Source organism: Symsagittifera roscoffensis, chromosome 5 (assembly GCF_963678635.1).
Source record: "Symsagittifera roscoffensis chromosome 5, txSymRosc1.1, whole genome shotgun sequence".
Lineage (NCBI taxonomy): Eukaryota > Metazoa > Xenacoelomorpha > Acoela > Convolutidae > Symsagittifera > Symsagittifera roscoffensis.
This window is the reverse complement of record NC_087066.1, coordinates 47,716,402-47,733,336: the sequence shown is the minus strand read 5'-3', so window position 1 is coordinate 47,733,336 and position 16,935 is coordinate 47,716,402. Positions and strand designations below refer to the sequence as shown.

Genomic DNA, 16,935 nt, shown 5'->3' with positions numbered 1-16,935 from the left:
CACAAGGTTATTGTCAACCAAATAAAGACTCAATTTGTTATAACCTACCTTTACATACACACGATGAAGATCATTTTCATCACCCACAAATTCTTAAACTAGCCTCCGGTACACACACCGAATGGATTCTAAATAGAGATAAAAAACACAATGAAATTTATCAAAAAATAACAAAAAAGTTATTACAAAGACAAAACATTAATGAACAAATCAATTCACGTTTTACACCAGCCTCCGAATTAAAAATTGGAACATTTGTTTTAATACCTAATTTTAATACTCAAAAAGGAATTTCTAAAAAATTACAACCCCTTCGAAAAGGACCATACCAAATAATTGCAAAACCCACTGATGTCACATATAAAATTACCGACTCAAACAAGAAAGAAATCGTTCAACATCGAAACAACCTATTACCTTATTACCCAAAAGAATACGCACTCCGCGAATTAACTCAATTATATTCTTTCACAGGATTAAAAATCATTCAAAATGAACCACATCTGAAAAACACAGAACAAAATGATAACCCCACCGAAAATCAAAACACAAAACCAACCGCCACCAAAAACAATACACAAAACCATAAAGAATCCCCAAAACAAAGAAAAAATAGAAAAATGACCGAACAAATAATACCCCAAGAACAAATCGACAAATCAGAAAATCGAAAAACAACAAGACTCCGAGATCAGCCACGTAAAAACTATAAAATATTCATCCCCCAATCTAAAATTTTAAAGAAAGTGGAATTTCAAAAGTAATTTTAACATTATACTTCACAACCTTGAAACCTCCGAAACATTTTTCATTTACATTTATCAAAATAACATGCTGACAAGTACGCAATAATTCTAGTTCAAAATAGACCAATAGGATTCATCCAATCCGTCACTTTCTCTAACTCAAACTAAGACCAATTAGACGAATCATATAGAACTCCAGGCACATCTATAACTATAACTTTACGACCTCCAGGTCAAAAATAAGCAAACCACTCCAACTTGACAACTAAAATAAATATCACCATAATACCATACCCCTCCCTTATCTAATAACCCAAAGATCAACAATATTTCCCCAACTCAGACCACGAATACCCCCAAAACAAATTTGTTAACTTAGCCTAAAGTAACAAAATGAACATTTTAATTAGCCTAAAGTATAAAAATCTCACCATACCCCGGATCATTTGACAAACAAAAATAAAGAAAAAGACGACCTCCCGATCACCATGAAAATTGCCCCCAACAATTTTTTACAAAACTCAACCCACTTGTCAAAAAACTAATAAATAATCCGACCACACTTGAAAATCGCCTCAAACAGCAAAAAATATTCGACCAAGAGATCATTTCTTAAATGCTCTTCTCTCAATCAGTTACTCAAATACTCATAAATCTTAAACATTTTTTTACAATACTTGAAACCTTTATAATATTTCTTTTTGATATACTTGAATCTTTTCTAATAACCCTAATCATTTTTTGTAACATTTTTTTAATTTTCTACACTATACTCGAACTATTCCTCCAACTTTCCAAAACCCTTGATTATATCCACAGGTACGATTTATACAACTTGTCTAAATGATACGAACAATTTTCAGTAGAACTGATATATTTTTATTGTTTGTAATTTTCATAACATTTTTATCATCCCTCATTTTGACAATATGCAAATGTATAAAGAAAGCAATCATCACATTTGCCCTAGCAACAATTTTTCTAATTATTTTTTTGGAAGAGTATTATAATAAACATAAACCTTCCCACTAAAGTAACAATTCAAAAATCCATCAAAAATTGCTACCCAACAGTCACAGAATCAGTCTTCACCGACATCATCCCAAGATAACCCAACACCACCTTCAACTACTCAAAATCCTCAAACATCTACACGAATTTCTTTTCAAGACAATCCATACACTTTTGAAGAACGACATGCTCGTTTATCAGAACCACTAGAACCAGTTCAACGACAAGCACCTCTAAGCGAACCAACATATAACCTATACCCAACACTACCACAAGAACTAAGTAGAATAAGAAATCCTAGTCAAAACCAAAATACAGTCGAAATAAATAGACAAATTATACATCCTCGACGAAACAGAAATTTTCAAACTCCCCGAGTTCATTTTGATATACCTCAATCCCCATCACAAAACACTCCAGAAAACCCCATTGGTATATTACCAGAAACCCCTACGCTTCTTTCACAACGTAGCACCTCAAGCCTACCATCAGATTACTTAGGTTCAACACCAACATCTGAACAAATACGTGAAAATCCCTTTAACCCCCCAAACCAGGCATCACGACTACCATATTGGACAACACATTCATTTACACAAGGTGAATTAAATTTAGTCAATAATCCAATAGATATTTCTACGGATACAACAACATCCTCATCACTACCAGAAAAATTATCACTACCATCAACACCATCAATAAGCCAGATTTCACCACCACCTTTTAACTTAAATTTTCCAAATAATCTCGACGCCAGATATCGAGAACAATCATCAATAAATATTCCTTTAAGATTAGATTGGAATACATTTACAGCACCTCCACCATTATTTGGACAACATCAAGAAAGTAACCGCCTTCATAACTGGGCACTTAATAGATTACAATATCGCCAAGATATTCACAACGATATCCGTGATCACAATATTCAAATACTCCAACAAAACAGTTTACAATTAAAGTTTGAAATCACAGTTAAGTTAAACAATATTACCCAACATCCCTACCCATTAAACCCACCTAACATAACAGCTCAATCACTACCACCACCGTTTATAACTACTGAAGTAATATACAAATACGACAGATATACCAAAAACACAATTGGCTACATTACATTTTATAATCCATACTCAGGATTATCATACACATGTATATTCTAAAATTATTAATTTTTCTCCAACTCCTTTTTCTAGTAATCTCAAATCAAAACATAAACCCTTCCCCTCGTACAGGACCACAAGATTTATTAGTAACACATTACGATTGTGAAGAAAATGAACAAAAAACACTACACAAATATGCAATAAATCAAGTATCACAATGTGAAACAGAACCACAAGCTATAGAAACCACAAATGTAATAGCAACACTCTATTCAAAAGCCCGAGCAACAACAGTTACAGGTTATAAATTCACAGCAACATTTTCCGAAAAGAAAGTACATTGTTCACAAGTCTCGAACGGAAACAAAAACCGACTTGACCATGAATCATTCTATCAGAGTAATATAGAACGTCTTTTACATCTCAATCCCGACGATTGTAAAAATGAATTACTTAGACTAAACATCACACAAAATAAAAACTCCGAAAGAAAGTTAGTTAACTTTCAAGTTTTTTCAGACTCTGTACATCAATCACAACTTGAAAGACACCAAGGACATATAAAACTAGACGAAAAATACCCGTATAACGGCGCACACGGACGATTAACCTATGACCTACACGATAAACATTGGATACCACACATTGGTATAAATAACCCATCAAACTGCAAAGCAGACACAAAAAATAAAGGATACCAAGAAATAATGTTTTTCGATTGGAAAATACAACTCGAAAAAATACAACTAACACGAGATTTATCAGATAATACAATGATCTATCAAGGAATCCGATTACCTTGTAAAAATGATCAAGGTTATTGCGACCCTACAACGAGAACACAAGCAACAATTGTTTGGTTCCCCGAAGATACATGTACAACATTTCAAGTAGCAAGAATACACGCTCGTATGATAAAATTTCACGAAAAATACTTTATACAATCAGTTCCATATGAACAAGTACATCCATCACGAAAACAAAGTACTAATTTTAGAAACATACACAATATAGAAAATAAATTGACACGTTTTCAAATATATCAAGAAACAGAACTTGCATGTAAATATAGAAATCCACTCCATAAAACACAATACTCTGAAATATTAGTTGAATACGAAAAAGGATTCGACATGACCACTGGAAAAATAAAACTTGACCCATATGCCACAGGTCATCCTCCAAACGAAGGAACATCCTATATACCAGTTAATTTTGAAAAAAGCAACGGACAACCTGGTGGACATCTAAAACCCCATGACACCAGAAGCACACGCTTACAAGAATTATCACTAATGAATACTACATATTTCGGTAATATCCACTATGATATTCATTTAGATATGAAACTAGATGATACAATTAGCCGAATTTTTCAAGAAATGTCACTCTCCGAATTAGAAACACTACACCAACTATGCGAATTAGAACGAACACAAATATTACAATCACTTGCACTAGCAGTATTAAAAATACCCTATGCAGGATACTTATTATCTGGAAATAGATCAAATTTTTTAGACTATGAAGGAAACATCTTATGGTTTTATACTTGTACTAAAAAAGTATCACCACTATACGTTTTTGAAGATAAACGATGTTATAAAAGAATCCCTATCTTTTATAAGAATAAAGTGCATTTCGTGGATACACTTTCACGAAGAACCTATTTCTGGGATACCGCAGTCCCATGTGGATCAGAAAACAGCCACAATGTAGTACAACTAAACCCTGATGAAAATAAATATTATCTTCTCACTCCATATCCCACATTAATGCAATCACTCAAAAAATTTTCACCAGAAAGCATTCGCGCTATTGCTCGAAACCCAAATATAGACTTACAATCAATAGGAATCTATTCAAAATCAGATATTCAACATCACATTAGAACACAACAATTCCAAGAATTATTAACACAAATGGACACTATACAAAGACAATCAATAGATCAAAATTTACGCAAACTTGCGGAAACCGCAGGATTTGCCGATATCTACACGCAAGACTATAGCGGATATTTTAAAGACATTAAAGATTATATATATCTAAACGGTGAAAAATACCGTCCCCAAGATATATCACCAATTAACATTTTTAGCTTTGTTACACTCAAAAATGAGATCCTCGATTTTCTAGGATGGCCCTACTACATCTTAGAAAAATTGACTATTTTATACGCATTGTTTAACTTTATTGGATTTCTTTTCTCACTTTTAAAAGGAATCTACAACACATGTGCTATACACACACAAGTAAACAGACAAGCAAGCGTAGCACGCATACTCTTTGCAGGATTTTTTGGAATCTTTTCTACATCTATAAACAAAATTCTTTTAGACGCACAAATAAAAGAATATAACACAAAAATAGCAACACGACAAAATACATACGACGAAGAACATAACAATGTAGACATAACGCCAACGGCACCACAATTACCACCCCTACCAAATAACCATCCACTATCCCTAGTCCCACGAAATTTTCGAAATTTAGCCATCACACATAATCCAAATTTTCGACTCACCACATCACAAAGTCCCATCCAACATATAATGACACACCAGTCACAAGATCATAATACTTATGAACAAATTATTGAACAACCCCATACCACCGCTTTTCAGTCTCAAAATAATCATTTTTTTAGCCCACGATGAGCCGCCAACTTGGATCACTACACCGATCAAATTCCCACCCAACCAATCTTACCTCTCCAATCCCAATAATACCACTTTTTGCTTTTCCGCCACCCGATTTTCCATCTAGTAATGTAACATCAGGCATGAATTCCGACACTAATTCACACACCTCAGTTTTATATTCCATCTCACAACTCAATAACCCGAATATTGAAACCCCCGATGAATTTGCCGACTCAGAACCATCCCCATCCAATAATTTTCATAACTCTTCTAATTTTTCTCAACCCCCTTTTCAACCCATATTATCCAATAACCCTGACCCAATCACTTCCACACCCTCTTATGCTTCCCAAGTTACCCCAACCTACTCCTCACTTCATTCTGACCAATCATCTCATTCTCCAGACACCCCCCGAATCTCCCCAGAGCTAGATAATTTTATTACCCTTCAACAACAACCCTACCACCTCCATACCCCAACAATAAACCAAATCTCCTCCACAATAAATTCATCCAACCCCCCTACCCCTACACCCTCTTCAAATTATACTGAATCATTAGCACCATCATCCACATCAACTGAATCTTCACTCAACACTAATAGAGCTTACCGCACTTTTAAAAGAAAGTTCCCCAACCATCCTTTCCCAGCAAAACCAGGAACAGCCCGTGAATACATCAACCACCCCAAGCATACTAACACAAAAGAATTTTTAGCCATCACCTTACCCTCATTCCCACAATACACCTTAAACACCCCCCACGACACTAACGAAACACGCAACTTTGTAGATGAATACGTTTTAATGCCCACTCTCTCTTGGACCTCATATTATCATTTTACTAACCCTCTTTGCTTACCTTTATCTAACACTCACATCGATATAGAGCGAAATACGGACATGCTATATCGACTCACTACACCACTAACCGCTAGACAATTTACTTACGTTGGATATAAAAAATCACTAAAAACACACACTGCACCTAGAGCTAACGAATATACACTCGAATACTATGATCACAACATCATCAGAGCTAACCAAGATCAATTCTTAGACGACGATCGCTTCGCTAATCCACAAATTACCGAAAAATTTTTCATCAAGACACCATATATATTTACACTAAACATCTTCGACCGAAAGTTTGATCACATTATTTCAGAAGCACTAACAGACACACAAGCATACGAAAGTTTTAAAGAACGCTTCCAAACATTTTCACTAACCTTTCATTTCCTTGCACCACACGAAAGAGATTTACACTGCTCACACGATATTATGTTGCGCACTAAACAAACCCACACATATAGTTATTATCGCTTCATCCAAAATCACTTTGACCTACACACACCCTCTAGACAACCACACCATCGTTTTCAATTCATTAATTCCAAATACACTTCACCATTTTTCCTAAATTTCACATATTGCATTAAAGATACTAACCTTCATGGTATTCTTCGCAATTATGATCCCATAACCCAAATGTACATCTTCTGTCCCATCACCAAGACCTTCAACGCCGAAGAATCCCGACCCTTCCTTATCCCGCACGAGTTTGTACAACCTATAGAAATCCCAATTTTAGAATTCATCCACAACACTAAATTCAATCACAAATTATATAATCTAATCCAAAACACACCTTATGAGTTTGCAGTTGGCACTGAAGAACTAACCACTATTAAGGCACTTCAATTGCTTTGGCCACTGCTTCAGACTAAAGATATCATCCGCATCTTAGCTAAACTACTAACAACTTCCGATCTCATCCACGACATCTTCCCCCACGGTTTTTTCCCCGACGACTAACAGGTAAGTATGAATTAAATGAATATTACTAACTAATTAAAATATTAAAAAACTCACCATACTTTATCCATGTTTTCTTTAGATTTTTAGCCTTCATCCGACAATCACCTACAAAAACCACAAAAGACAAATAAAAATCGCAAATTTCATCAAACAGATTTCAAAAATTCTATTAATCTCTTACACTTAGAATATTTAATACCAATGCAGTAAATTCATTTCTAAAATTTTCCCCACAAGCAGTAAATCTAATTATGATGAAAATTTGTAACTTAAAATTCCCCCATAACTAGCAGTAAATTTCCAAATTCTATGCAGTAAATTAATAAAATGCAAATGCAGTACTAACCTTTTGATATTCTCATTCATTCGCACAGAAATTCTATCCACACTCGCACAGCTCGCCCACGAAGAATTGTTTAGAATAATGAATTTCAGTTTCAAGTTTTCACACTCAACAACTCTAACATATAATAACATGTTTCAAACTTTCCTTTAACCCGGTTGGAAAGGAATCATATACTAAACAAAACTAACCAACGCAGCTTACTAAATACCACAAATCATAGAATAACAGCATGACTAAGAAAAGGAAACCAACGGTACCCAAACCGGATTAACCCAGTTTAAAACTGGATAATTTATTCTTTTGAAGACTATTATAAAGTCTAAGAAAGAAATAATAAAACACAAAAAAGTCGAAAGACAAACCCATACCACGAACAATTTGCTTTTTGAAAAAAGGACATAACCAACAAGACATAAGAAAAACCACAACAAACCCAACATAAAACGTTGTCACATAACAGGACCCCTCACAAAAACCGCATGAAATCATACTCCCACTCCTGGCCTAACCCACCAGGAAGGACGTCCTGAGCATGCTCTATAGCCGGCCTAACCCACCGCGCTACATCCACGCTTTGTGACCACACCTCTATTTTTAATAAGAGCTACTCAAGGGTGAGTAACTCTTCAAAATAACCGAACTAAAACAAAAAGCTTTTGTGAAAACAACCAACTAAAATCATAATTAAAAAATATTAAACTAATAAATGTTTTATAAAATGTAAATTACATTATGCAATACATAGATCAGAATACAACACCAAGGACGAACATCTAAAGACAAAACGACCCCACTACACTCGAGAGAGAATGACCAACCACAATCGATATGCCACTCACAATCACAACTCAAAGGATTTAGAGTACGACTTGACTTCGCAGAAAAGGACTTCATTGAACTAGACCAATGACCACCTCGATGTTCAAGTATACGTACAGATCCGAGTAACCAGGCATCCCCTCCACGCACAATCTCCACGCCATTCCCAAACTAGATCAGACACAAAAGAAGTTCTCCACGCAGAACAGAAAAACCTGACATAGCCAACCATTCTGAAATCAGATTTGAGTTTGTTGCAAAGACTTAGTCGTTGTCACTAGAAGACACAACGTCTTATGTCTCTAACTCCAGCTTCCTGGAACTTCTTTAACAAAGAGGAAACGGAAGAAAATGATGTTCGCCAAAAACCAACGTCCATCATCCATCCTTCGAATCGCAGAAGAACTATTCTAAAAAACTCTGTAAAACCCGGATGGGTGGAACCTGATCTAAACTACATTTTATGATTGGATAAATTAGATATTTTACCAATGTAAAGTATTTAATATTAACCAATCATGATCCATCTAACTAACAACCCACTTATTTGTAAGTGCTGAAGTTACTTGTAATTTCAGCACCAGAGAGATTTGAATTTAACTTAGAAATTAGTTGGACTCTCCCGAGCACTTCAGCAGCCGCAATAAACCAGTATACCCTAGATCTATTGAGCCTAGCAGAGACTAGTTAAACAACCTGAGACTAGATAGTATAAGAGTAAGATTAGGATCGGTATTAGACTAAGAAGTTGCACGAATCTATCCGGCCGAAAATAAGATAGCGTGACGAGCAGACGGTGTACCCTATCCGAAATTACTCTATGAGTTATACACTCCAGTCCTAACTCATTTTAACCTTTTTTCATATTACAAAAATTATTAGTACTAATTTGTGCTGTAAAATGATTTATATGATTGACTTGGGGTGGAAGGGGGAGGGAGGCTAACGGTTGAACCAGGGGCGGATCTAGGATTTTCTCGAGGGGGGGGGGGGGGGGGGGGATTTTCAAAAAATTTTCGAAAATTTGACGACCTTTTTTTTTAGGTCGACCAAATTGATTTTTCGAGCTCTCCCAAAGCATCAGGCAAATTTTTGAAAAACGGTCAAAAAAGCCGTTTTTGGGCATTTTTTGAAAAATTTTGACAAAAAAATCGCGTTTTTTTTTTGGCGCGCGCTCCCCCTGAAAAAATAGTTAATATTGGCGCCGAAGGCGCCCTTAAAAAAATTTTAGGGCCAAAAATGGATTTCTTAAAAAGTATCAAAGGGGGGACCCTTTGGGTCGGCAGGGAGTCGAATCCCTGAGGGGGGGGGGCGTCCACCCTGGGTTGAACCACTATTTAGAAATTCACAGACGCTGGCTATCATAGAAATCAACGAATTGCAAAATGTGTGAGTACTTCTTATTCTTTTTGTGAACGTCCAGATGTTGATATAAGTCCAAACTTTGAGCTGGCGCATGCAAGTGTATCCTTTGCACTACCAGAAAGAGCATTCAAATTATTTTTATTTTTTCTTTTAATTTTTTCATGTTATTACTGCTCCCTAGACCTTAAAAGGCAGTCGGAACATTCAGGGCTTTGCCCTGATACGAGTAGTCTTGAATTAATTTATAATGTAACTGAAAGATTATTCATAAACTTTCATATTGCTAAGTTTTCATAGTTGCTGTACCATACTTCTGTAGAGTTAACCAAGGTTTTAGAAGCGAAAAATTGGAAAACGTCTTTTTTTGAAGTTTGCGTTGACGTTTGCTTTAGTTAAGCCCCAAATATTTCTTAAATAGGTCTTCATGCAACCGAACAAATTCAGTAATTTATAATAAGATTATCACTCATATCAGGGCAAAATCAAGAACATTCCGACTGTCTGTAAAGTCAAGGAAATAATTTTACTTAAATGTTGAAGTCTTTTTTTTTCGAAAAATTTTGCGCTCAATTGACAGTAGTTGACAATTTTCAAACTTTTTAAAAAAACTACAAAAATTCACAAACGTTTTGAAATTTTAGCTCAGGACATCGAAAACTTTCAATTGATATTTTAAAAACTGCCGCCGAAAATGGCCAGTTGAAATTTGTCAGTAGAAAAGGAAACCGCACCGACCACTACTACTCGGTTAATTTGTTCCTTCGAAAGTCGGAACGAAAATGACTTCGTGAAACTTTTGATACAGGTTTTCTTATTTTATCTCAACGTGTTTCAGTAGGCTGATCATAAAAGCAAAAGGGGAAGGCCACAAAGTTTTATTGTTTTATTGATCACTGAAATAAACATGTAGAGAGAAAGCTATTGAATTGGATCAAAATTGCCAGTGCTGAAAAGTTCAAGGACACCCCAATAAAGCTCCTACATTCAACTTTAAAGTCAACCCTTGTTATAAAATTGGTTGATTTTGGCTATCGCATTAGAATGCACTGGTTTTTCCAAATTTTCATTGATTAAAAAACAAGCACTTGAACTACTTCATTCTAATTCGAATTGTTCTCCGACATTGGAAGAAAGTGACGAAAGGCTTGTGCTCGCAAGGGTTTTTTCTTCAGACAAAATTCCAATTTTCAACTAGCCATTTTTGACGTGGTTCTCTTTACAGTCTTTAAGTTTTCATTTTCTGAGCTCACAGCTACAAAAGATATTTTACTTGTTGTCAATCTGCAAGTCCCCTAGAAATATTCAGGACGAAGATCAGCTCTAAAATGCTTTTTGTTTCAGCTCTAGTCAGTTGAAATCCATGGACGAATTCACGAGAGACGCTTTCTGGGCTGTGAAGTGCAACTTCAGCGGAACCCTAATCCTTCTGACCCCATTTGAGGTCAACAACCTATACGACACACTTAATAAGATGAATCATGCTGTACTTTTCATGTTCCAACCGTACTACCAGAAGCCTTCCAGACAGATCGTGGCCCTTCAAAACATGTGTGGCTTTTCGGTTCCCAAAGGAAATAGTTTGACATTTGTCGATTTGGTTCAGTTTGCTGAGTTGAACTTGTTCGCAGGAAATCTATATTTCGAAAATGCGGAACAGGAACAATGGATTTGCAGCTATTTAGGTGAGCTGTTATTTTAATTTTACAAATGGGTTCTTTGTAGTTCAAGATTTTTAAACTGATTGAGGCAAATCGTATAGCAAAAATATTCATCTTTCATCCCCTACCTGTCATGTACATTTAAGCGATCATTTATTTTTTACTGAGTACAGTGTTAAATTGAATTATCTTGATAAAACGAATGAAATTTGAAACAAGTTTTTTTCACATTGGCTTGACTTTAGACAAAAATGATGACGAAAAATCTTGCTTAGTATTTCAGCAGAAATCATATGTAGTAGTTTATTTTGCCAAATTCGGGTCCACAATTTAACCCCTAATTTTAAGAAAGGTCCTATCGTTTCAGTTTGTATAATTAAAATTTATTTTCGTTTGAAAGCCAAAAAATGTATATTTTACTATATAAAGTACGAATTTTGTATCAAAAACAAACAAACTTTAGATCTTCTTTTACAACAACTTTTGGAGATCATACCTTTTAACCTTTGTTGGGCTATATACGAGGCTGACTTGAATATTTTTTGTCAGCAATTGGACTAATAGTTTGGCTTAATTTTTGATTGAGTGAAAAAAGCTGAAAATGGTCGTTTTGGATTTAAATTTTGAACCCGAAATTCGCAAAATATTTTACACCATAATAATTCTGCTAAATTTTAAGGCAACTTTAGTTCCATTCCCTTATTGTCTAATCTCAACTCAATTTGAGAAAAATTCGTTTGAAGTAAAAACTTTTTGTTTGTGGATAATTTAAATCAGCACTGAATCGATTTTGTTCCGAATTTCATTCAACACAATTTTTTTGAATAAAAATAAAACCGCGCAATTTGAACGTGGTTTTTGCTTAAGATGTTCTATTAAAGGCTCAAATGTGTGTATAAATATATCAAGTTTTCTCTATATTCAACATTCATGATTTACCTTATAGAGTAATACAAGAATGCTCAAATCAGGTCAAAGGCCTGAATATTTTCCGGCTGCTTTTGATTTCTATGGAGATTTAAAAATGGAGGAAATTAAAAAAAACACTGAATTTTTTGTTTGTTTGTTTGTTTTCTGAATATCATCACCCAACAAGCTATTTAGGGCACAATATTGCAAAGTATTAGATAAACCAAAGATCATGCCGCATCCTTGTTTTATGCGATTTCTAGTACGGATTATATCTCCGCTTGCGCGTTTAAATATCGCGCGCTATTCGTCTCAAATTGGCAATCTTTAAACCCCCATAACTTTTTAAAATTAATCTCAGGTGAAACAGGTTTTTAAGAAAAAAGTTTTCCGGATTAAAAATTTAACAATATATAAGAAAAAAGTTTTAAAAAGTTTTTCATTTTATTTTTTAAGTGTTCCTTAGTTATTGAATATTCAATCAAGTTGAACTTTCTGTACCACTAGCAAAGAGGCCGCCTTTTGCCATCTTTTGCTGTAGGTGTATAAAGGAGGAATTATAGGTGTACAGAGGACGCCTTATGCTTTCCTTGTTGGCTGTCCAACCAGCAAATAATTAGGCGTAATGCCTTCAAATCTATCCGGCTCAATTTTTGCGGAAATCATTGGTCGCGCATTTAAAAATTGTTTGACCAAACAGAGCGTCGTGTCGATTACTTCTGTTTTGAGTTTGCGAGTTCCAAGTAACCAAAAAGGTGCATGCTTGCAGGACCTTACCAGACGCTCCCATGATATGGCGCACCCGGAAAAGTGTAATTCCATTTTAAGCCTTCGAAGTTTGCATTATTACCCCACGAAGTTTGTACTATTTTGCAACCAAATGACGGACGGAGTTCCTCGGCGGGCAATGAATCTACCAATACCCAAAAGCCACGAGTTGACATCCATAGAAGGTACGGTTACGAAACGGATCGCTCGTTGTGTCATGCAATTAAAAAGAAAGCTCCACCGCTTCTCTGAGCTGCTGCGAACAGATAGTTAAAACGAGCCCAATTAGTCAAATCCGCAATACCAATGAGCAGGTTTTTTTGCACGCTTGACGCTCTAGATAAATATACGCCCTCTTGGGGATGACACGTTCAACTTTGCGCTTTTGACATGCAAGCATAATTTTTGGCTTCACTGAGGATTTATCTCAGTTGACAGACGGCGATATGAGATGTATAGCGGCGCGCATATAATCGAGGGACTGATACCTAAGATAATCAAGGGACTGATACTTAAAAAGAGGATGGCGAATGAAACGTTTAACAGGATAGCGACGACCATCTATTTTCACAGAATCTTTCGCTTCAAACTAGTTTCAAGAAGACGCCTGGTGGGACCAATTCAAGGTAACAGTCCATTTAGTCTATTAAATGGTTAATATACGGCTACTCGATGCGAATTTTCCATGGATTTATTGGTCTTGAGTAGTTTTATTTCTGCCGTGAAAGAATCATTTTGGGAGAGCTGAAGGGTCGATTGCGTTTTTTTTAAAATGGGAAATGTGCGTATCTAGGCACGAACCTGAACACATTAGTCGATTGGCGCAAGAGTTTAGAAAAAGAGCTTGTTTTTTGCATAGGTAATTATTAGTTTATCGAATTCGATAATTTACTTGTTAATCGGCTCCTATTCCAAGTGGACCTTTGTCTGTGGCATTATCACCGGTTGCTACGTGGTACGACTCATCAATGGTTGTTGAATCAACAGTCTCACAAATTCTATTGACAACGAAGTCAAGTTCTTCTCATCCGTGTGGAGCCATTGTAGAACAGTTGTACGGATAGGCCACATGAATGTCCGTGATATCAAGCGAATTGTCGCCAACATGTGAATTTTTACTATATCAACAGGCGCACTGAAGTAAGCGCGTGGGATGGCCATTCTTCCCAGCAATGATCTTTTTCCTTATGTCTTCAGTTAAGTGATCGCTTTTCTTCACACGCCAATTCTCTTTTAACAGGAGACGGGCTTGTGCCATATAAGGCGCAACAAAACCAAGGGAATCAAACACTGATGACACTAAAATAAAAAGGTTCTTTGTGTGATCTCTCTAGGCAGCTCACGATCTACCTCGGCTAACGTACCAGGGTGTTCATTATAAGGTCCCAGTTCTAGTCCAAACATACAATGCCTATACTTTGAGACCTGGTTTTCAAGATCATTCGAATTTCGTGAAGGATTGAAGTTGAAGTTGAAATTCGTGCGACCTATGCGAGACATATATTTTGAGGCCTGGATTTCAGTCTCAGTTGAAATTTGTGAACAATATTCCGTATAAAAATATTTCAATGCTCTAGTTTGGATCCAGATATTTAAAGAAAAGAACACCCAGGATACGAGAATTAAATATTCTGGACCGCGCTTTAACTCAAAAACCTTAAATTATTTTACAAAAACCTCAAAGATATAATCAAACTGAAATATTTATGGAGACCGCATTAATTGCAGATTTTGTCAATATAAACTTATAATTAGTTATTTAACAAATTGTCTAGCTTAGAATTACCTATGTTTATACCTTAAACGCTTTTTTTGATTTAGGTTTTTGAATTGAGCGCAATCACATATTTGTGCCGCGAACCGGAATGTTTAATTCTTGTATTCCGTGACTTTTTTTTTGAACCACGGTGGAGCTGTGGATTTTTTCACCTAGAACATCCTTCAAGATGTTCAACTTCAGTCCTTCACGAATTCCATCTTTAGTCAAAGCGACCTTAATTCTAGAGGCCCACACAACTATCTGCCGTGCCATTCGCCTGACCTAACGATTACTTGTTTGAAATTAAGAAAATAATCTTCCCGAAAAAGTTTAGGGACAAGTTGAGTCTGGGCAATTTCATTCCAGTGTGCCGGACAGATTTCTCTGTGTGGCGCTAAGTGAGAGTTCTAAGATATTCCTTGTAGGCGTGAGTAGCCTTGGGTTGAAAGCAATTACCTTGATGTAAGGTCAAAGGACTGCAGCCGACGTTTGGCTGCTACCCGTTATACTTGCTCAAACGTATTTATCATCCTGGGTAGCGGCACCAAAAATGTGACCGCGCTCAACTCAAAAATCGTAAAATTTTTGTTTAAAGGCTAGAATGTGTTTAAAGTAGCATCCTTTTGTGATACACGGTAAATCATGTACAGACGGCAATAACCTGCCAGACAAAATTATTTTTTTAGTTATAAATACATTTTGGTGCGGGCGACTGTTTTGTTTCTTAGATGGTTCGAAAGAATTTTAAAACAAAAATGATATTCTGTGATAGGTTTTGAGACTTTTAACGATTGAAAGGTAAACTTTAAAACTTATCAGTTGTGCGACTATTTTATTTAAAATTTATATCATGCTATAAATGATTTGATTTTGAAGTTTTCATCTAAAACTTTTGCAGAATATTATAACACCAGAAAAAATGACCTCAATCGCCTTGTTACGCGTGATAATTTTTTGTTTACTGAGCTCTCAGAATTTAAATTACGCTATTTGTCTGCCGAGTTCCTCGCCTGTTTCCAAAAAAAACTTTTTCTATGGTTCAGCTCAAATTTCGTTAAGAATTAATAAATATGGAGCCAAAGAAGAATTTCGTTCAAAACTGATTCGCTTTTGTTTATATTTCTTGAAAAGTTCAACTGTATCTTAAAAATGGTGCCGTCAATTGTCGTCAGCAACCGTCTAAAAACTAATTTAGATCTTTTCAAATTTTAGCCCATGTTTTTGTTCTGTTAAGGTCTTCTACCCCTTCCGCGATCATCAGAACAAAACAAGGCATTCCAAAAAAAGTTAATCACTTCGGATGGATTTGTGAAACGAGACAACAGGTGCCATGTGGCTGGAACAGCACAGTGGAGATGTCCCTTCGACAGAATAAGTCCAGTGTCCGCTGTCCTCGATTTAATCAGCATTCGAAATGTGGAATTGTTGTATCCATCTAGCCACATGCACAGTCTCTTATCGAGATGTCACTCCAATTTCCGCGAATCTCAAACAAGCTGAACTCAAAAAAGTAAAACTCAAAAAAATTAACTGAAAATTGTATCAATTGACCGCAGATTGCTTGTAAACATAGTTATAATGATCTTCATTTGAGATGTAAATGCTGTTATCATTTTACTTATGTGACTTGCGTATTATGTATTGACTGCATTTTTGAAGATAGCCATTACTGTAATATTAACAATACTGATATATCCTGGAAATACTAACTGCAAAAGTCCTTTTTAAGTTGATTTTGAAAACCTACATATTTGCCTATTCAACTTGAATTAACTTCTTCGCTTCACTTGAATTAAATTCCGAAAACCAGCAAAGACTGCTCGTATATCAAGCCTTGAATGTTCAGACTACACTTCAGGGCTGAGTAAAAAGTATTTTGCATGAAAAATTTGGGAAAAAATGGAAACTTTTTGTTCAATTAATCCCTCACACGCTAATAAAAACTACTAAGTAATAATTTATGTATTTATCTTCTCTCGT

General features: G+C 35.6%; 1 protein-coding gene across 1 annotated transcript in view; it reads left to right on the top strand.

Moving 5' to 3' along the window:
* LOC134846761 (uncharacterized) overlaps positions 1 to 16,700 on the top strand; it is an 85,871-nt gene extending 69,171 nt beyond the window's left edge. Inside the window, exons 7-8 of the mRNA XM_063864152.1 lie at positions 11,203 to 11,543; positions 16,190 to 16,700. Of these exons, the coding sequence (XP_063720222.1) occupies positions 11,203 to 11,543; positions 16,190 to 16,455 (607 nt within the window). The 3' untranslated portion in view covers positions 16,456 to 16,700. The remainder of the gene's footprint in view (positions 1 to 11,202; positions 11,544 to 16,189) is intronic.
* Positions 16,701 to 16,935: the final 235 nt, after the last annotated feature.